We start from the raw sequence: 22,531 nt of genomic DNA, 5'->3' as shown, positions 1-22,531 counted from the left end.
AAAACACAAAACCCAGAACCCAAAACACGGAAGGGTGGTTTTGGCAAAACCAATCCAGATCCAAAACACGAAGAAAGATCCAGATCCAAAACCAAAACACAAAACACGAAAAGTGGCCGGTGCACACCCCTAATTTATACCCTAACAGAAATAGACAACACAATAGAGAGGTTTGTTGCTGATCCCATTGGTTCCCCATCCGGGTGCTTCTGTTACAGGACATTTAACAGGTCGTTTCAAATGGACACGTGTAATTATTAGGGGTTTGGGAAAAGATGCTAGTTAGGTTTATGTGACTTGGGGCAGATGTGCCTGCATGCAGCTAATAAACAGCGTTCACATGCAGGATATTGTGCATTCGCTAATGTGCGTCATGTTAACAGCGCAACTGTGCGTAATGTGCAGTGTTTATGCATGTGATTCTATTTATGATGGATTTAATATATATATATGTCATTCCTTATGTCAAAGCTGAATAATTGGCTGAGACAAGTTCAGCTTAAAATTTTATCGCGGCGACGCCATCTTGCGACTGGCCGCAAGACGCCATCTTGTGAATGGCAGCAAGACTCCATTTTAGAAAAGAAAGCTTACACAAGTGCCATTTTGTCAAAAGTACATAGTACACAAACCACAGTGCAAAATTGCTAAAAATAGCAATTTTGCTACTCACAACGCAAAGTTGCTAAAAAGTAGCACGAACAGCTTTTTAACAATCTTCCCCTAACACCTACCGACGGTGTTTAGCAGACATAAAATAACTTTCCAAGACATTAAAATCACTACAGACATATTTGAGTAGTAGCAAAGTAGTGGTGTTTTCCCTGCATTCACATTAAACACATACGCGATGTAGCAAAAAGTAGCAAATTAGTGGTGTTTTCCCTGCACTTCATGTTAAACATAGGACAACGCAAAATAGCGATTTAGACGCACAGCCAGCTTTTTATTGACCTTTCCCAAACCCATACTGGCACGCTCACACACATACACAGAAGCCTTTCCAACTTAGTGCTGGTCGCTAAGTGCCCCACAGACCCTCAAACACACAACACAATTTAGTGCTGTTTCTCCCCGCATACACATTTAAAAGCAATGGTCCCGCAGCGCGAAAAGAATGATTATTACTTGGTTTAATCGCAATGTCAGCATATAAAGAAATGAATGTTTTCTGTAACTATGGCTTAGTAAATGACAATTGGACCGTGTTTGGTGCCGTACTGATCTACTCTGTTCCCACAGCGTTCCGGGGGCATCGGTGAGGAGATCAGAACATGCGGCTATGTAATATGAATGTTAGAGAGAATAACTTCTTGAAATGTTGTATGCCATAGTTAGATTAGATTTATTATGCAGCGGGAAGGTGAACTCAATCAGGCTGTTAGTGGCTGGGTTGAGTCTTTGCACTGACCTATGAATTGTACCGTAACGGAAGAAGCAAGAAGAGGAACCAATAAGAACCTGCCAACGTATTCTATTGTATTGCTTATCCCAGTACGGGTATATATGTGAGTGCTCTGAAACAAGATGCCAGTCTGCGGTGTTCCAGTTATGCTGTTCGACGAAGGTCTCATTATTGATGCCGGTATCTGGTCCCAGAGCGCACGCGTATGCATTGACTGTACCTTATGACCTAATATTTGTACAATTTATATTGCGCTCGTTGTTAGATCATAGCGTGGTAACATCTGTACTTTTACCTGAATAATAATCTTTAGCGCGTTGGACCGCTATTCAACTGTCTTAGAGTTTTATTAATGGTATAATTAAACACAACCCTAATTAGCGACATCTTGTGGTTTTAGAAGGTATAAGCAGGTTTTGTCTTAGAGGTTCTAGGCAGGTGAATCTTAGAGGTTTATAGGCAGGAATGTACTAAAGGTTTATTTACGATTCAACACTTACTAACATTTTTAACTGCAATGCAATGTGTTATTAGTAATGAGATTCACTCTCAAACAGGGTGGAGACCCCCAGCTGTGTGCTGGTGCCAGCCTGTCTGATAGTGAGTTTAAAAGAGCAGATTTCTTACCATTGTTCATTTAGTCAAATTCAAGTGTCCTGTCCACATGTGGGGTCTCTCCCTTTACATGCAAAAACACCCACAGTTCCAGGTGTATTGTCTTTTCTATTTACTTTTCTCAGGAGGCTGTTTTTCTAGTTGTTTTGGTATCTCTCTATCAGTGGTGTAACTAGGGTATTTGGAGCCCAGGACAAATTTGAAAAGGGAGGCCCCCCATGTGGTCATGGGGGGGGCCTGGGCGTGGTCACTTAAGAATGGGGTGTGTCAACATGACCCCTTTATTTTCAAACTGAACATTCCTATCCATATGCACCTTAACCCCAGTAGTACCCCTTATACAGTACCCCCAGTGTGCAGTTGTGGTCCCTCTCATGCAGGCCCATAGTAGTGCCCCTTATACAGTATCCCCAGTAGTGGTCCCTCTTATACAGCCCCCAATTAGTTCCCCTTACTCAGTACCCCCAGTAGTGGCCCCCACAAATGCAGTGCCCCACATAGTGTTCCCCCTTATGCAGTGCCCCCAGTAGCAGTCCCCACAATGCAGTGCACCCAGTAGCGGTATCCCCTTATGCAGTGCCCTTTATATGGTGCCCCCAGTAGTAGTCCCCCCCTATGCAGTGCCCTTTTATATAGTGCCCCCAGCAGTAGTCCCCCACATGCAGTTTTCCCAGTAGTGGTCCCCTTATGCAGGCACCCTGTAGTGATCCCCCCCCTGTAGTGGTCCCCGCAGTGCCCCGAGCAGTAAGCCCCTTATATAGTGCCCCCAGCAGTAGTGTCCCCCCTCCCATGCAGTGCCCCCAGTAGTGGTCCCCCTGATGCAGGCTCCCAGTAGTGACCCCCCCCTATCCAGTGGTCCCTGTAGTGGCCCTTCCTATTATTGCCCCCAGTAGTGGTCCCCCGAGTGCAGAGCCTCTAGTGATAGGCCCCTTTTAGAATGCCCCCAGTGGTAGTCCCCCCCAAGTAGTAGTCCCCAGTAGAGTAGCCCTCCCCCAGTAGAGGTCCTCCCAATGGCACCCCCAGTAGTAGCCACACCTCTCCCAGTAGAGGTCCCCCCATTAGTAGCCAACCCCTCCCCCATTGTGCAGATAGGTTTAAAAATAAATAAATATACATAAAAATATACTTACCTGATTCCACACTGCTCCTGCTCCTGTCCGCGATGCCGCTCCCGCCCGCCAGTCTTGCAGTGGGTGCTGCAGTAGTCAATGAGAGTCTATCTGACTCTCATTGGCTGCTGTTTAACACACGCATCGCTGCCAGCGCTGGCGGCGATGCATGTGTTATGCACAGCCTGAGCCCGCCTCCTAGCGCTATTGGGCAAGCGCTCAGGGGGAGGGAACGGGCTCAGGCGTGCAGCACAGGACCGGAGCTGGAAGCCTAGCGCCGGTCCTGTGTAAATGTGTAGCGCTGACCGCACTCATTGCGGTCGGCGCTACACTGGCTAACTAGGGCGGGCCGGTACCGTGGCCGGCGGCACCCCCCCCGCGCCGCCGGTCCAACGGCGCCCAGGGCACGTACCCCGCCCGACCCCCTCCTAGTTACGCCACTACTCTCTATGCAAGGTTGTCCCCAGAATGGGCCTGTCATGGCTACTAAAAGGATTATCAAAAACATTGCCATATGTAGTTAGTTCGTGAGTTGTAACTTAAAATGGCTCTGGACGGCCATTCGCAAAATGGCGTCGTGCAGATTCTGATTTTTAAGATGGAATCTGGTTGCTATTCGCAAGATGGCATCGCTCCAAGCTAATTTTACACTGATTCTGTCTCAGCCACTAAACTAGCTTTGAAGGTCCACCCTTTGATAGCAAACAACATGCTATCATACTCTGATTTTAGAATTAATTTTAGGCTTGCATATGGGGTATTATTTAACATTATTTTTATGGGATGGCACAAGGTGGTTTCAATCCATCTATGATGAGTCTCTAGGGGGGAACATAAAACTACCATTGTACGCACACCGCAGATCTTGGGAGATCATGTGAAAGATTTGGGGATGCACCAGTCCTATAAAGGAAGTTTTGAAGGGGAATAGAGACTTACATCATCTAAGATGTTTAAATGAGAAAAATAAAATTTTAATAATACATTTTACGCATTCCTAAATTTAATACATTATATGATGGTATTTCCAAGTTCAGGGTTGTAATGCAGTTCTATATTTACCTCAGTATTCATATTGTCATTACTGACCACCATCATACTTTCGCTCTTCCGATTTACCTTATTTTTACATTTTCCACACTTCAACACATTAGGAACACACCGGACACATATGCCAATTACTATGATGACAATCAGTATAAGGATCAGGAGTTTACCTATGCTTGAGATCATTTCCTGGACCCATTTCCCTAGGCCTGAGAACCATTTCACGGGGTTCAACCATGAAACCCATTCCTCTACCTTCTCCTCTACTTCAGCCACTGAAGCGTTATGGTTCTTTCGAAATTTCCATTTTAGCTGCAGAATTTCATCCATCTTCCGGTCTATCACCTCCTTGGGTCGCTGGTATCATTGGTGACATAGGTGCAACACTTCACTCCAAATTGGATGGCCACAGTTACGCAGTATCCTCCAGTGACAGCAGTTAAATAGTTTAACACTAGTCTGTGTTGCACCAGTTCTTTTTTGTACGCTTGCAATTCTCTACCTGTACACCTGAAGGTGTCATCATACATCTCGGTGATATTATCTATCAATTTAGCAAGATCCTGAATACATCTAAAATTTTGTGTACCCCGAGTGATCCTGGTAGGATCCATTGCTACTAAATCTTGAAAGCCAGTTGTCTCACTAATTAACTGAGTGGCTTTATGCACGTCACCAGGTATCATATTTCTTTTGCCTCTGTGTTCATACTGCGTGTGAAGATATGGTGATGGTGTGTTTTTATGAATACCAAGCATTTCAACATGTGTAAGGGTCATCATTTCTGGAAGTATTCTTCCCAAATAACATAACAATTATGGTACTAAGATTGATCAGACACTCCCCTGATTTGGCATAGTACTCCTCTAAACTCCACTTCATTAATATCACTATCAGCTCCCCTCTCCATCCTCTGTCCTCCATCACAGAAACGGGATATCCCCAAACAGATCATCACGACAGAAACTCTGTAAGAAAGAACTAGGATGACCACAGCAGACCACTCCATTGCTGGAAGCACTGATCTACACATTTCTTTAGCTCAGGTATCTCACCGCACCTTTTAACCCTCCCGGAACAGGCTCACAATCGACAGGTTCACGTTATCTGCCTCGACTCCACCCCGTATCTCCACCGGTTGGTTGACCTTTCTACAATGAGTGGAATGGACCCGGATATCTCTCTCGGCCACCTTCAAGGATCTGGTACTCGTCAACACCTGATACGGACCTTCCTACCGATCTATCAGACAACCTGAGCATAAAAAAATTTGGATCATAACAAATTCTCCAGATTCAACATCATGACAGTTTGCTTCAGACATGTTAGTTAATAACACTTTCAATTTCTATTATTCTTACTCATCTTCGTGTGACCCTGCACAGTAACCTCATTATATTATTTTCACATGAGGCTGCCTGTTAGTATCTCAAAGGGGGACAGATTGTTGAATCGTAAATAAACCTTTAGTACATTCCTGCCTATAAACCTCTAAGATTCACCTGCCTAGAACCTCTAAGACAAAACCTGCCTATACCTTCTAAAACCACAAGATGTCGCTAATTAGCGCTGTGTTTAATTATACCATTAATAAAACTCTAAGAGGGGTATTCAATATGAAAGGTTAACTTCCCTGGTGAAGTTAACGTTTCATATCGGAGTTTTGTTCTGCGTAAAGGTATGGTGCGCGCTCCCGCTTATCCCCGTATTCAAAATAAAATTAACGAAAACGGGAAACTCCGAAGTTGGATTTGCGTAAAGTTACGAATTTTTCCTTAAAATAATTGTAAGACCCCCCTAAAGTTGTAAAAACATGGGGGAACACTATGGATACCCCCGTTTTAGCCTTTAATTGAAAGTCGGGGATTTAAATAGCCGCAGCAGGTGCTTTTTTCCAGACATTGAAGAAGTGATGCAGAAGAGCACTTAGGTTATTATTTTCATTTTTTTAAGTGGTCCCATCAAATTTGGGGTACATGAAAATGGGTACTAGCATATTTTTAAGTCCCTAAAGTCAGTTTTTAAAAATTCTGCATTTATGCACCTGCCGCTATAATTCTATTCTAGAAAACACCTACCGCATCTTTGCAGAATAGCCCTGAACCTATTTCCCTATTGTTTAACAATTTCTCCCATTTTTTTTTTTTTTTGCATCCCAATTTTTAAATTAATTTTTTGTGGTGTCCCTATTTTTTTTTTAAACTTTTTTTGACACAGTTCTTTATTAAATGTCAGTCTCAGGGGTGCAGGCTATTTTTTTAAGCCTGCACCCCTAAACCCCAATTCTGCACTTTTTTTCGACACCTATTCAATGGTGAAATGTTATCACCGTTTTTTATCAAAGACTTTTCAAAACTGCGATAAGTCTTTGATATTGAATACAGTGTAAAACTAAAACAAGTGATATTAATGCAAAAACGATAAAAAGTGCGATATTAACGCAAAAAACACCCATATTGAATACCCCTCTAAGACAGTTGAATAGCGGTCCAATGCGCTAAAGATTATTATTCAGGTAAAGTACAGATGTTACCACGCTATGATCTAACAATGAGCGCAAAATAAATTGTACAAACATTAGGTCATAAGGTACAGTCAATACATACGCGTGCGCTCTGGGACCAGATACCGGCATCAATAATGAGACCTCCGTCAAACAGCATAACAGGAACACTGCAGACTGACATCTTGTTTCAGAACACTCACATATATACCCGTACTGGGTTAAGCAATACAATAGAATACGTTGGCAGGTTCTCATTGGTTCCTCTTCTTGCTTCTTCCGTTACGGTACAATTCATAGGTCAGTGCAAAGACACAACCCAGCCTCCAACAACCTGATTGTGTCCACTTTCCCGCTGCATAATAAATCTAGTCTAAACTATGGTATACAACATTTCAAGAAGTTATTCTCTCTAACATTCATATTTCATAGCCGCATGTTCTGATCTTCTCACCGATGCCAACAGAACGCTGTTGAAACAGAGTAGATCAGTATGGCACCAAACACAGTCCAATTGTCATTTACTAAGCCATAGTTACAGAAAACATTAATTTCTTTATATACTGACATTGCGTTTAAACCAAGTAATAATTATCCTTTTTGCGTTACGGGACCATTGCTTTTAAATGTATGTATGCAGGGAGAAACAGCACTGAATTGCGTTGTGCGTCTGAGGGTCGGTGGGGCATTTAGCGAGCAGCACTAGGCTGGAAGGGCATCTATGTGTGTGTGTGGCCATGCCAGTATGATTTGGGGAAGGATCACTAAAAAGCTGACTGTGTTCTGTTTAACATTGAGTGTATGAGTTGCAGGGAATTTTGCTACTTTTCAAATATAAGTCTGTGTGTGATATTATACACGTAAGTCCATGCATGATGGGCCACATGCACACACATGCATATATATATATATATGTATATATATATATACACATAAGCACACATGTATTTTTCTGATGTTTTTAAACTGCAATTACAAAATGTGTTTATACAGTGAATTTAGTTCACATACAGGGTGGAGGCTCCCAGCAGTGCAGTCGGAGCCTCACTCTTTATTCTGCTTGCTTTGGTTGTGGGGATGGACTCAGTTGTGTAGCTCCATAGCTAGGCTACATTACAATTGCCACAGCTCATATATTCTTATGTAAAAATGCTCATAGCACCACGGTATATTGTGTCGTGTTATGGTATAGGGAGTTTCTCCAGGATGGGCTTTGTATAGGATTCCAAATGCTAATAAATTAGTGTTTATGTGTTAAACACTGTCTGCCTGCGTATGAGGGAAGGCTGACTATCTATTTTTTTTACAAAATAGTGCTGTGAGATTTTATCATGTTGGGAAGTCATTTTTATGTGTGCTGAAAACTGTCGGTATGTGTTGGGGAAGATTATTAAAAAGCTGTTTGTGTTACTTTTTAGCAACTTTGCGTGCTGAATAGCTAAATTGCGACTTTTTAGCAATATGGCGCTGTGTGTTGGTATTATGTATTTTTGGCAAGATGGCGCTGTGTAAGCTTTCTTTTTCTAAGATGGAGACTTGCTGCCATTCACAAGATGGCATCTTTCAGGTTTTCTAGATTGCAAACAGACTCTGTCTTACCAAATTATCCGGTTTCGACAAGATAAAAAGACAGTCTGGGATGATCTTGATATTAATACCCATCACCTTACACATGTTCTGGAAGACGTCACCTGTGAAATGAGTACCCCTATAACTTTTAATAATTCTAGGGATATCGTATCTGCATACAAATTCCTGCAATTAAATCCTGTTATCAATAGCTACTGCTCTAAATATTGCCTAGGCCCCTGGGTTTGGACAGTATTCCAAGTATTTGACCTTAGCCTGGCATGGCTGTCGTTTGTCCTTGGCAACCTTGTGTCCTGTGTGTAATAGATAAAGCACAACAGTTTAATATCATTGAAACATGGCACAAATGAAACAGGGCACAACAATAAATTGTTCACATATTGTATCAGAACAGATCCATTGGCAGGTTGAAAAGATTGTAAACAGTCGTATAAGGCCTGGGAGAAGATACTGGGGTTGTCTATGAACCCATGGGACACTCGTGTCCATGTGTGGTGTACACCTCCCCCTATGTGAAAGCAAAAAGGTACTAACAGTCAGGATGAAGAGGCACAGAGAAGAAAGCAGAACAGAGATTGGGTATTAGTTACATCAATTACCATTACCGGTTTTCCCTAGTACTTCCCGTCAACCTGTCTATCTGTAGACCACAGGTATGACCCGACTCCTAGCGTTGGCTCCCACTCTCCAATAAAGCATTAACAGCCACAATTGGAGCTGGTGCCTGTTGGAGGTTTCCTGTATTCTGTGTATATCCCTTATGAGGGTATACAGATACTGTCTGGTTTGGGAGTCCTACATTCTTCACTTTACAGTACTTACTTAGGTGTCCCACTTGGTTGCAGTTAAAACATTTTTGTGAGCGGGGTGAATGAAAGGTTTGCTGTGAGGGTTGAGCAGGAGGGAAAGGTGGTGGGTAAGGGTAAGGATATTGAGAGAGAGGATAGTATGGAAATTGTGGTTGTGTGTGATAAGTGAGGTAGGGCTGTATTTGCGGTGGTATAGGATTAGTGAGGACGTGTAATTGTTCGGGTGCAGGTGCAGGTGTGGATGCAGGTGTGTCTGCTGGCTGTGATGTTACCGTCATTCCTTCTAGAGCTTGAATACTGACAGCCATTAGTTTCTCGCTCTGAGTCTCTCTTTTTAGTGATGTTCTTATCATGTTCAATTGCAGATTCTATGAGAGTATCTATTGTGACTCCCCTCCAGCCAGACTGTGAGGTCTGAACCCGGGTCTTTAGGTCTTCTTTAAGACCATCCATGAGTATAGTGACAATCATTCCCCTGTGGTGAGTGCTATCTTTAATATATTCTAACCCAGTGTACTGGGTGATAGCCTGCAGAGCCCGGTCGCAATAATCTTCTGCAGATTCACTTTCTTTTTGCTTTATGGTGAAAATTTTGTTCCAGTTAACTACTACTGGAAAATATACACCCAATTGAGTTATAATACGGGAAATGTTACCTTGGTTTACTTGATCTGTTAAGGGAACGTCACCATCCAATACACAATCCATGATAAATTTTGTCATTTCGATATTGCATGGTAAACAGGCCCTTAACACCACTTGCCAATCTTTATTGGTTGGCTCGTGGGACCTACCCATATTTCTCTAAAACCTTGACATTTGGCTAATTCCTTTTTAGGATCGGGGAAATCATTTATGATGGAATTTAGCTCCGCTCTAGTCCAAGGACAATGCATTACCACTTCCCTTGTGGACACTATTCTGTTCGCATCCGCATTTCCATTCGGAACAGTTATTGTCCGAATGGGATGCAGACCGGCTGCGCTGCTACCTTTGACCTTATTACCTGGCTGGGGGTTTAGTCTGTTGCTGCAATGTATGGTATTAACAACTTCCTCTATGGGTGCAGAGGGTGTTAACACTTCCTGTGTTGTTACTGATGGAGATGGTGGCACCACTTGTGATTGTCGTGGTGCAGCATCTAACATTTGTACAGCATGGGAAATGGCAGACATAACAATAGGCTCATCATCCACATCATAAACATTTTCCTTATGGTTACTTAAGAGAGGGTACAAACTGTTTGTTACATTTTTATGGGTTTTTTCAATAACTGTACCTGCACCCCCATCCACATAACGTGGTGGTGGTGCGCGTGAACTACTGGCAATACCTTCCACAACACTACCTTGCCATACGTGCATGCTATTTTGCACCTCGCACCCATTGCAATCTAGCGCCGCGGGTGTATTTTCCCAACAATGCGTTCGCAACGCTAGTTTGCGTCGCTTGCACATTTTTAAGCCACGCATCCTCTTCATGCTGCCACAACTTCAAACATTCACAATATTTTATCCTTTTCACTTGAAAATGCACCAAACAGATGTGAGCTCGGACATTATTCAATATCTCCTTATCAAAGCTACCAATTCTAGGAAATGGTCTAACACTCTTCCTCGTCATATTAAACCATAAATCACAATACCTGGTTGCATTGGCACCATACTTAATATGCATAATATGTCTTGCCGACCCAAGTGGTGCTTCCAACAGCAGCAAATCATTGTCTAACATTTCTATTGTTTGCGTGACTCCCATCTTGGGACAACTCCTACGTTTTTCAATAAAACTTTAAACTTGTGAAAGACAGTCTAGATACTCTCACTTACCTATGGAAGAAATTTCTAGATGCCCCCACTCACCAATAGAAGACATTTATAGATGTCCCCACTCACCTATGGTAGAAATTTCTAGATGCCTCCACTCACCTATGGAAGAAATTTCTAGATGCCTCCACTCACTTATTATCTCTCAGTTTACAATCACAAGTTTCCAGTGTGGCTTAATTACAATGCCCAAATAACCCAACCTAATTACTAAACACTGTAATCACACTGAGAGCCGGTCCCTACAACAAAGACAACATGTACACCTGCTGATGTGTATAGAACGGTAGCTACTACCGAGCAGCTAGGCTAACTCCTGCACCTAGCCCTTAAGGGTCATACAATACCCTTAACATTTAAGAACTGTGTTACACCCTAAACAAATACTCACAGTTACACCCTTTTTCCTGTGCAGAAAAAAAATACATGTTAACCCAGTTATTGGCAACAATTGATAATGTAAACTCAACGGCTTTGTTTAAACATGTGGCAGCACAACCAGAAATACATATCCGCTATTGTGCGACCAGTAGCATACACAATAATGCGACTACTACACAACCGTATGACTTATCCTTTTAGCTGCGTACGCAAAAGTGCATCTTTACTGCATGCGCAAAAATGTGTCTCAGCCGTATACGCAATGCAGTGGCACCCCTTTTTTTTAGCGTACAATACTATTAACAAAGGAAAACAAACTTTTCCTTTCTTGTCCCTGAATTCTAGTCAGCGTACCTTGCTTACACAATAATGGGTAGCGATCTCTCAGCACTGAGTGGTTGCAGGTAAACCCTGCGTGTGTCCACTATCCACCCTTTGGTGAGATATCGATAACCGTATGTATATCGTGTGAGTAGGTAAGTGACCTCACACTACGAGCCCCCACCTAAGGATACTGAATTTGAACCTCTATACGCTCCTACCTATACCTTCTAAAACCTGCCTATAAACCTCTAAAATTGACGCTATTTGCATACACAGTCATACAGTAAATACATGCCTTCAGACCTTGAATATGTGTTTCCAAAGCACAAAGTATTATTCAAGTAAAATTACAGATAGTTACATGCTGTGATCGAAGTACAATTTAGCGCAAAGAAATCATACAGAGCCAAGATACAGTTATACATACGCACGCGCTTCTGAGCCCAGATACCGGCATCAGCAAGAAACTTCCGTCAATCAGCAATCAGCAAGAAGACTCCAGAAGGGGGTCACAACACACATATTTATACCCTAACAGAAATAGACAACACAATAGAGAGGTTTGTTGCTGATCCCATTGGTTCCCCATCACGGTGCTTCTGTTACAGGACATTTAACAGGTCGTTTCAAATGGACACATGTGTAATTATTAGGGGTTTGGGAAAAGATGCTAGTTAGGTTTATGTGACTTGGGGCAGATGTGCCCGCATGCAGCTAATAAACAGCGTTCACATGCAGGATATTGTGCATTCGCTAACCGACTCAAATCGAATGTTGCAAAACAAGTGATTTTGCCAGATTTACTATTATTCGATTTGTTTTGTGATTTGCAAAACAAATTAGATTTGAGTTGGTTTTGAACAGTGATTTGCTGTTCGATTTGGCATATTCATTTACAAATCGAAGAGCAAATCACACTTCAAAACTATCGATTCCTGCCTGTCTATGCCTTCTAAAATTGTCGCTATTTAGCGTTATGAGTTGCACAAGAAATAAATGCTCTCAGACTTTGAGTGTGGTCACAAAGCACAAAAAGTTATTGTTCAATATAAAAACAGATGGTTACACGCTATCACTGCTATTCCTGCAGGGTAGTAATTGGATGAAATCAATTTGTATTACCTGAAAAGGTCCGTCGGTCGGAGGAATGTGGGATGGTTTGGTAGGGATCGTTTTCCCAATGTTTTTCCTCAAGCAGGTCAGACAGGACATTGCTCTCTTTTCCGCTTGAAAAGAAAAACCCGGTGCACACCAGTATGCTCTCACCAAATTGCACATACCTTGCTTTCCCAAATGAGTCAGACCGTGTGCTGCCTCAGCCAGGCTTGGGTTGTACGCCTTGGGACCCACTGGCTAAACCTTGTCCATCTCTCCAGAGACCAGAAGACTCTTGCCCACATCCCTTGGACCTCCAGACTGCCTTTTCCTGCATGGAACACAAATTTTGCATCTCAATTAATTTCAGCATGTCAATCGTTTGAAAAGTTATCATTTGTTCAGTTGGTACATTCATTTTTAACCCTGCTGCCAATTTTGCAGCTTCGTCTGCCCTGTTGTTGCCCAGTGACACTGAATCATCCTCACATGTATGGGCTTTACACTTAATTACTGCTACTGCCTTAGGCAATTGGATTGCTGTCAGTAGTCCTTTTATTTGTCTGGAATGTGCAATTGGTGTGCCTGCTGCTGTCATAAACTATCTCTTACGCCATAGGGCACTGAAATCGTGTACTACCCCGAAGGCCTACCTAGAGTCAGTGTAGATATTAGCAGATTTACCTTCCACTAATTCACACGCTCTCTTTAGTGTCACTAGTTCCGCCACTTGGGCCGAGTGTGGTGGGCCTAAAGGTTCAGCTTCTATAACATCCTCGTCATTTACCACAGCATAACCTGTACATAACTCTCCAGTGTTGTCTATGACAACTCCCATCCATGTAAAATGTCACATCTACATTTTCTAAGGGTATATCCCATATGTCAGGTCTTGCAGTAAAGGTTTGATTCAGATATTCCATACAATCATGTGCATCAATATACCTGCAGAACTCACCTTTCGCCAGTGACTCACCTCTCTCCACCCTTGTGCATCATGTTGCACATATGGTAAATACGTAGCTGGATTTAATGTACTGCACCTTTTGATGGTGATGTTTGCTGGCGCTATTAAGGCCAGTTCCCATTTTGTGAACCTAGCTGAGTAGACATGTCTGGTTTGGGCAGAGTTTAGCAAAGCAGATACATCATGGGGAGTATAGACAATCATATAATGGCCTAGTACCACATCCTCACTCTTATTGACCAGTAGAGCAGCTGCTGCTACACTTCTTAAACACGTTGGGAGTGATCTTGCCACAGTGTCCAATTGTGAACTGTAGTATGCTACGGACCTACTGGCATCACCATGTTTTTGTGTGAGGACACCTGCTGCACAACCATCAGCTTCCGTACAATACAAATCAAAAGGTTTTTCATAATCAGGTATTCCCAATGCAGGTGCTCTTGTCAGACTATCTTTAAGATTAAGGAAAGCCTGCTCTGATTCCTCTGTGTGTATGACACGATCGGGCTTTGAGGAAGAGACTAAGGCCCTCATTCAGAGCCGTACGCTCTGAGCAGAGCGCACGCTCTGAATGAGGGCCGGGCTCCATTTTCATGGAGCGTCCTCCTGGACGCTCGTATAGCTGTGGGTCACCACCCACAGGCTATACGAGCGTGCTTTTTGATGGCCGCGATGGTCGAGACCATCGCGACCATCGAAATTGCGAGCCGGAGCCTGCGGTTGAGGTTTTCAACCGCAAGCTCCGGAGTGATTTTAGCTCTATCAGAGCCAAAATCACTCCCACTGTCAGTGGGCCGGCTTCTGACGGGAGGCGTTCCCGTGGGAACGCCCCCGTCAGGGAGGCACGCCCCCCCACCAAAGGGGGCGTGCTGTCAATCAACATTGACAGCACGCCCCCTTTGATCGGACACAACGAGCGAAGGACTTTCCTTCGCTCGTCGCGTCTGGCGCATGCGCACGACAGAGCTCCCTCCGTCGTGCGCATGCTCAGTGCATAACATCGACCCACTTGCGAGCGGACAGCCGCTCGTGAGTGGGTCTGAATCAGGCCCTAAGTCCTGTAATGGCAAGGCCAAAATAGAAAAACCTGGGATCCACATTCTGCAGTATCCACACATTCCCAAGAAGGTACGAATTTGCTGTTGATTCTGCGGCAGTGTAATGTTCTGTATGGCTTGGATTCTGTCATTTGTCAGATGTCTTAACCCCTGGGTTAGGCAGTGTCCCAAGTATTTAACTTGTCCTTAGCAACCTTGTGTCCTGTTTGTGAGAGATGAAGCAATAAAAGTTTAGTATCATTTAAACATGACATAAACGAATCAGAACATAACAATAAATCATCCACATATTGTATTAGAACAGATCCATTTGCAGGTTGAAAAGATTGTAAACAGTCGTGTAAGGCCTGGGAGAAGATACTGGGGCTGTCTATGAAACCCTGGGGAAATCTTGCCCATGTATATTGTACACCCCTGTATGTAAAAGTGAATAGGTACTGACAGTCAGCATGAAGAGGTACAGAGAAGAAAGCAGAATAGAGGTCAATAACAGTGACATGGGTTGTATTTGGTAGGATCTGCATAAGAATGACAGCTGGATTTGGCACTACGGGTAATTGGCTCTCTACTACCTTATTAACCCCTCTATGGTCTTGTACCAGGCTATAACCCCTCCCACCACTCTTCTTCACAGGAAAGATGGGACTGTTGGCTACACCTGCTGTATGGACTAAAATTTCCCTGCTGTAATAATCGCTCAATTATGGGATAAACCCCTAACTCTACCTCTTGTTTTAATGGGTATTAGAGAATTTTTGGAGCTTGCCTACCACTTTTTAGATTTACCATTACGGGACTTACATTTGCCATTAATCCAGTGTCCTGTCCATCCTTGGTCCAAAGTGAATCTGGAATTTGGGATAACATTTGATCTACCTGAGATGGATTTTTACCTGAACCAGTAGAGTGAAACATTATCCTTTGGGGAGTGTCCAATATATCCCTCACCTCGTGCGCAACTCTCTCTCGGATATCTAGAAATACACCATCAGGGGTACAATATATGACACATCCCATCTTACATAACAAATCCCTTTCCAGTAGGATAGTAGGAGCCACTGCTGCCAGGAGGAAAGAATGCCCGGTATGCTATGGCCCGATAGTGACCTCTGTGGATTTGGTTAAAGGATAATGTTGCACTTTACCCATTACACCCATTGCTGGTACTGTCTCGCTGGTCACCTGTAAATTAGTGGGAGATTTTATCACTGATCTGGTCACCCCTGTGTCTACAAGAAAAGGATATTTAGTACCAGCTACATCAACCATCATTACTGGTTCTTCCCTAGCACTTCCCGTTAACCTGACTATCGGTAGACTACAGGTATGACCTGTCCCCTAGCGTTGACTCTCACTCTCCAATACAGCATTTACGGCCACAATTGGAGCTGGTGACTGTTGGAAATTTCCTGTACTCTGTGTATATCCCTTATGAGGATATCCAGGTACTCCGTGGTTAGGGGGTCCTACCTTTTTCACCTTACAGTTCCTACTTACATGTCCCACTTGGTTGCAGTTGAAGCACCTTCGTGAGTGGGGTGGGTGAAAGGGTTGCTGTGTGGTTTGAGTGGTAGGGAAAGATTGTTGGTGTGGATAAGGATTTTGAGGGTAATATGGTGGTTGTGGATAGTATGGGTTTTGTGGCTGTGTGTGATAAGTGGGGTAGGGCTGTGTTTGAGGTGGTGCAGGATTGGTGAGGACATGTAGCTGTGCAGGTGCATGTGTGTCTGGTGGCTGTGATGTTACAGTCATTCCTTCTAGAGCTTGAATACTAACAGCCATTAGTTTCTCGCTCTGGGTCTCTCTCTTTTTAAGGATGTTTTTATCATGTTCAATAGCGGATTCTATGAGTGTGTCTACAGTAACTCCTCTCCAGCCAGGTAATGAGGTCTGTACTCGGGTCTTTAGATTGTCTTTTAGACCATCCATAAGTACCGTAATGATCATTCCCCTGTGATGAGTGCTATCTTTAATATCCTCTATCCCAGTGTACTGGGTGATAGCCTGCAGAGCTCGGGTACAATAATCCTCTGCAGATTCACTCTCTTTTTGTTTTATGGTGAAAATTTTACTCCAGTTAACTACTGGAAAATATACAACCAATTGAGTTATTATGCGGGTAATGTTACCTTGGTTACTCTCGTCTGTTAAGGGAACATCTCCATCCAATACGCAATCCGTGAAAAACTTTTTGACGTCGGTATTGTGTGGAAGACAAGCCCTTAACTCCACTCGCCAATCTTTATTGGTTGGCTCGTGAGCACTACTCAAATTTTTCACAAATCTTTGGCATTTGGCTAATTCCTTTTTAGGATCCGGGAAATCATTCATTATGGAATTCAGCTCCGCTCTTGTATAACGACAATGCATTGCTACCTCCCTTGTGGGCACTATACCATTCGCATCCGCATTCCCATTCGGGACAGTTATTGTCCGGATGGGATGCAGACCGGCTGCACTGCTACTTTTGACCTTGTTACCTGGCTGGGGATATAGGGGGTCATTCAGACCCGGTCGCAAGCACCGATGTGCTCGCAACCGGGTCGATGGGTAGCCCTGCACATGCGCAGCGGCCGCACTGCGTGTGCGCAAGCCCCGGAGTGAGAGAGAAACTATCTCACTCTGGAGCTCGCTAAAAAAGGGGCGGCTGTCGATGTTGATCGACAGCTCGCCCCGTTTTGTAGGCGGGCCGGGGGGGTGGTTTCCAAATGCCTAAGGAACGCCTACCGTTTATGGGCGGCCACACTGACATCATCAGTGATGTCAGTGGGGAACTTCCTGCTCGATCAGAGCAGGTAGCTCCCTGGGGCTTGCGAGTGCCCAGACCCAACCTTAGGGTCTGGTCGCAAGACCCGATGGTCTTGACCATCGCGACCCACAGCTTAGCTTGCGACCAGGAGGCCGTACCCAAAAAAAAAGTGCCCGCCCTCATTCAGAGAGAGCGATCGCTTCTTGCGACCGCCTCTGAATGAGGTCCTTAGTCTACTACTGCTACATATAGGGTTAACAATTTCCTCTACGGGTGCAGTGGATGTTAACACTTCCTCTACTATCACTGATGAAGATGGGGCCACCACTTGTGCTTGTTGTGATGGAGTATCTAACATGTGTACAGCATGGGAAATGGCAGACATAACAACAGGTTCATCATCCGCATCATAAACATTTTCTTTGTGATTACTCAAGAGAAGGTACAAGTTACTTGTTACATTCTTATGGGTTTTTTCAACAACTGTACCTGTACCCCCATCCGCATAGGGCGGTGGTTGTCCACGTGAACCACTGGCAATACCTTCCGCAACGCTACCTTGCTGTACGTGCACGCTATTTTGCTGCGCGCATGCACCGCAGTTTAGCGCTGCGCGTGCACTCTCCTGTAACATGCTCACGATGCTAGTTTGCGTCGCGTGCACACCTTTAAGCCACGCATCCCCCTCATGCTGCCACAACTTTAAACTCTTACCTTTTTCATTTGAGAGCGCACCATACGGATGCTATCTCGGACATTGTTCAATACCTCCTTATCAAAGCTACCAATTCTGGGGAAAGGTCTAACACTCCTCATCGTCATTTTAAACCATACATCACAGTACCTAGTTGCATAAGCACCGTACCTAGTACTGATTGTGGTGTTAGTTACCAGTATCTATTCCACTAGCTGGCGTTCCATTTGAATGGAACGCAACCCGGAACTTCCGGTATGTGACGCACGTCCGGTGAACTGCGCACAATTGCAACATTAGTTCCCCCACATGCTACACACCAGACTACCGTTCCAGAGCTGGTGAAAAGACCTGGAAGGGGGTCCCTCATAGTATCACCCATGGGGGTGAATAAAATAGAAGCGTTAACATCAGAGAACGGAGCTGACGTCACATTCGGTCTTTTGATCATGTGACCGGGAGGTTTTAGAGCAGTTCTAGTATAAAAGACAGGTAAGGTGCACCTCTCATTGAACCTTGAAAAAGATTAGATATCAAAACGCGTTGGTTAGGAGAGCTATGCTGCAGGTTGTGATATTTATTACTGCCGGCCGCATGGCAAAGGAGGAAATCCCGATCGTCCTAAAGGTAAGTATTTACTAACCTAACCCCCCCTAACCCTAACCCTCCTTAGGGGTGCCTAACCCTAGCCTCCCCCCTGTGCCTAACCTTAACCCCCCCTCTAGGTGCCTAAACCTAACCCCCCCTTCCCCGCTGCCTAAACCTAAGTCCCCCGGGGAGGTGCCTAACCCTAACCTCCCCCCGGGGGTGCCTAACCCTAACCCTTCCTCCCCCTAGCCTAACCCTAACCTCCCGGGGGGGTGCCTGACCCTAAGTCCCCCCGGGAGCCCTAAACCTAACCCTCCTCCCCCGCGCGGCTGACCGCTGCGGCACCCGGCATCCGCTCAATCGGGATGCCGGGCGCCGGTCTCCCAACGTCGGGCAAACTGCAGGGGTCTAGATTTAGATGCCTGTCATTCGTCCCTAGTCGGGATAAAGCAGTCTGGAAGCCGGCGGTTGGCATTTAGACCGTCGGGTTCCAGACTACATCCCATGCTGCACTATTAGGAGGTTATTGTGGATTGTGGATATTACACCTCGATCAAGGTACTGGGTTTATTTCTTTGGAGTTTGATCCGGACTAGTTTTTAGGATTATATCCTGTAACAACTGTACTTGGAAGTGGTGACTTAGTTTTAATCCCTATGTACACAAAATGTGTTTGTTTTATTGTTGACCCCGTGTGTTGTTTGTGTATTTATTGAGTAAATACTGAAAAATTACCTCCTGACTGATTTTGGATAGATTTGGAAATAACCGGATAAAGAAACCTTGATGTGCTTCAGCTACATTTGTTCCATGTGAGTTGGGTGCGTGTTTTCTTGGAAAAGATACCATTATCTGTTTTACCCCACTCTGTTTAAAGTGGGTAGGGTACGTTTTTCCCTTTATTTACCCTGTGTTGGGTGCCTACGTTTGTTTGTGAGAACCCTACCTTAAAGAAACCTTTATATGATTTCAACCATACAAACTATAGGTGAGTATGGTACGTCATTAAGAAGAAAAGATTTGTTCCTTATGTACCTGTGTACAAAGTACTTTATGTGCACAAATATTGAAACAATTCTACACATATGTGGTTCGTTTTGTCTTTCTTCTTGTTTTATACATCCATTGTTAGAAGAGGAACTGTTTTTAAGAAAGTGACAAGCCAAACATGGACTTTTTATGAGTATAATTTATTTTGTGAATAGTAGACAGTGCTTTAGAGACACTTTCTGTATGTTATTTCTATCCCCTGACACGTATTGCATCAATTGGTCCTGCCAATAATAACCTCTTCCACAAACCCAAACAGTCATACAAACAGACCTTAGACCCAGTTGGATTGGGTTGCATACATCACACCAGATACTCTGAAATTCAAGATAGAACTATAAATGTAATAGGGCATTGCTCCAGGATGTGCTGCCAGGACAGTGTGCATCGGATAACTTAATTTGCCATGCTCCAAAAACCATTGGATGCTGACAAATTCTCCATAGGTGGGGGCATTGTATTATTGACACAAATCTCGCAGATGGAAGCAAGCACTCAGGGATGTAGAGATGTTTGGGTTGACGCCACTCGTGCATATGTTCAGTTGTCCAGAAAATGCTGAAGGATCATTCATCTAAATTAATCACCTTCCTCCACTGCTCGGTGGTCCATTGCCTGCCCTCTTTGTGCACCACCGAAATAGCAAATATGCGTTGCCAGGTGTGATAAGCGGTCAGGGCTGGATCAATGTTTGTGGGAGCCCAGGGGCAACTAACTTTTGAGGGCTCTTGCCAAGAAAATTGTCAAAATGATATGCTGGTGGTGTTTTTAAAAAGTATTATGTGTTCTGTTATTGCAACTACTCCCTAGTTTTGTTCATCTAAGCTGTATCCCGCATGGTATAACCCCCGTTCCCGAGTCCCTTTCATTTCCTGCTGTCGCGGTTCTGATCTTCCATCTGTTCGGAATTCAGACTTTAAATGCAAATTTCGGGTTTTAGATTACAAAAATGACATGATTTTTGCTGTTTTTTTAAAACTTTTTATAATTTTTTCTTTAAAAACCCAGATTCAAAACTAAAACACAAAGATTAATCCAAAACTAAAACCAAAACACTGGGGTCAGCACACATCTCTAATTAAATGCTGCCTTACTGTAACCTGTGCCTGTATGCATCCTGTCCTGCTCTGCGGAGTTCTGGTTGAACTGAAGTATATGCTTCTGCCCAAAGTTGCTAGTTACATCTGTCACATGGGTGTTCTATATTTTTTTATATACATATATATATATATACAAATTGCACAAAGAATTACAGGAAGTGTAAATCAAATTAAATCACTGTCTGTTTCCTCTCTGTACAGATGGAGGCGAAGGTGGTGATGGCTAAATTCCTGCAGCGATTTGAGTTTGAGCTGGTGGAAGGACAGAGCTTCAAGATTTTGGATTCGGGAACTTTACGCCCCATGGGTGGGGTGATCTGCAGGCTGAGACAGCGAACAAACTCAGGAAGAACAAAGATATAGGGGCTTATGTAATAGGGTCCGACTTGCAGCCGCAGCGGCAACTCCTGCGAGTCTTCCCGTATATTTAAAGCAGCAATCATTTTAAAGGCAAGACCAGCTTGGTTTTGCCTTTAAAATGATTGCAGCTTTAAAAATATGGGAAGACTCGCAGGAGTTCCTGGAGCGGCTGCAAGTCGCAACCTATTACATAAGCTCCATAGATTTTTATACTATTGATTTACCTGTGCACAGAAGTCCAAAGTTTCACATCGGCGGGATCCTGTACAACAGTGTTTCTGTAACTCTGTCCTCATGGAACCCTAACAGTGCGTGTTTTCAAGGTATCCTCAGGAATAATTAGTACCGCCTGTAGATCTATTATTTATTTAACACACCTGTGCTCCAGCTAGATGATGCGGAAAACATGCAGTGTTAGGGTTTGGGAAACACTGTTGTACAAGATAGCGGACTGATAGCACAGATTCATGAATTCAGAGGGGTAGGACCAGTGAAGTCCATGTTTTCATGCAGGGTAATTAACCACATTTACTGCAGAACTCCAGAGGTTACGTTTCAGCTCTCTGTAGGAAATTCTTTCTGTAATAGGTCATGATGCAGTAAGTGGAGGTAACTTAGGGCCTGTTTCACTACCGATCGCAACTGCGATTACACACGCAATTGGCCGATTGTTGCGTTCCACGCATGCGTTCTACGCATGCGTATGCAGTGCGCGAAGACTCCACTGCGATCAGGATGGCGATCGCAGTGACTATGCAGACCCATCGCAGAGTGATTGACAGAAAGCGCCATTTGGGGGTGGTGATGGGGGTGGTCGGGGAAACGCAGGTGTGCCAGTGCGTTTGAACGCCATTACATGGGCGTGCATAAATTAGCCACTGCGATGCCATGCACAGCTTGGGCTTTCACTGCGTGCGATGATTTTAGCAATTCCTGAGTAAGGTCAGACCTTGTGCAAGTGTGCGTGAGGCTGCGATGGTACTGGCTGTTACTGATGGTTTTGCAGTCTTGCTAAGTATTATGGATGTGTGTAAGGTAAAGCGGGAGTCCTTATGTTAGGCTGCGTATGGCATTGCGATTGCAGTCATTAACATATCTTCTCAGTGAGACTGTGTGCGTAATCGCAATAGCGGTCCTTACTGAATCAGGCCCTTACATCCAAAAACAAAGGAGGTACTTTTATGAAATATGGAGTTAATTCAATTTTAAGGCCAGTTACATTCATTTTCTGTCTACTCTGCTTTTATAAATTTGTATTGGC

The 22,531-nt window shown here is 43.9% G+C and overlaps 1 protein-coding gene across 3 annotated transcripts in view; it reads left to right on the top strand.

The window, feature by feature from the left end:
* The window catches only part of LOC148442013 (cholesterol 24-hydroxylase-like), an 86,136-nt gene extending 64,848 nt beyond the window's left edge, over positions 1 to 21,288 (top strand). For 2 of the 3 annotated variants that reach the window (XM_088464383.1, XM_088464381.1), the window contains one exon: positions 21,112 to 21,288. In XM_088464383.1, coding sequence (XP_088320509.1) covers positions 21,112 to 21,273 — 162 coding nt within the window. In that variant the 3' untranslated portion in view covers positions 21,274 to 21,288. Of the gene's footprint in view, positions 1 to 1,242; positions 1,630 to 21,111 lie in introns of those variants that run through there. The other variant, XM_088464382.1, reaches the window with a different exon arrangement.
* Positions 21,289 to 22,531: the final 1,243 nt, after the last annotated feature.

This window comes from Taudactylus pleione, unplaced genomic scaffold (assembly GCF_031769625.1).
Source record: "Taudactylus pleione unplaced genomic scaffold, aTauple2 ptg001661l, whole genome shotgun sequence".
In the NCBI taxonomy this organism is placed as follows: Eukaryota; Metazoa; Chordata; class Amphibia; order Anura; family Myobatrachidae; genus Taudactylus; species Taudactylus pleione.
The sequence above is the reverse complement of the archived record's forward strand: the minus strand, read 5'-3'. Positions and strand labels throughout refer to the sequence as shown.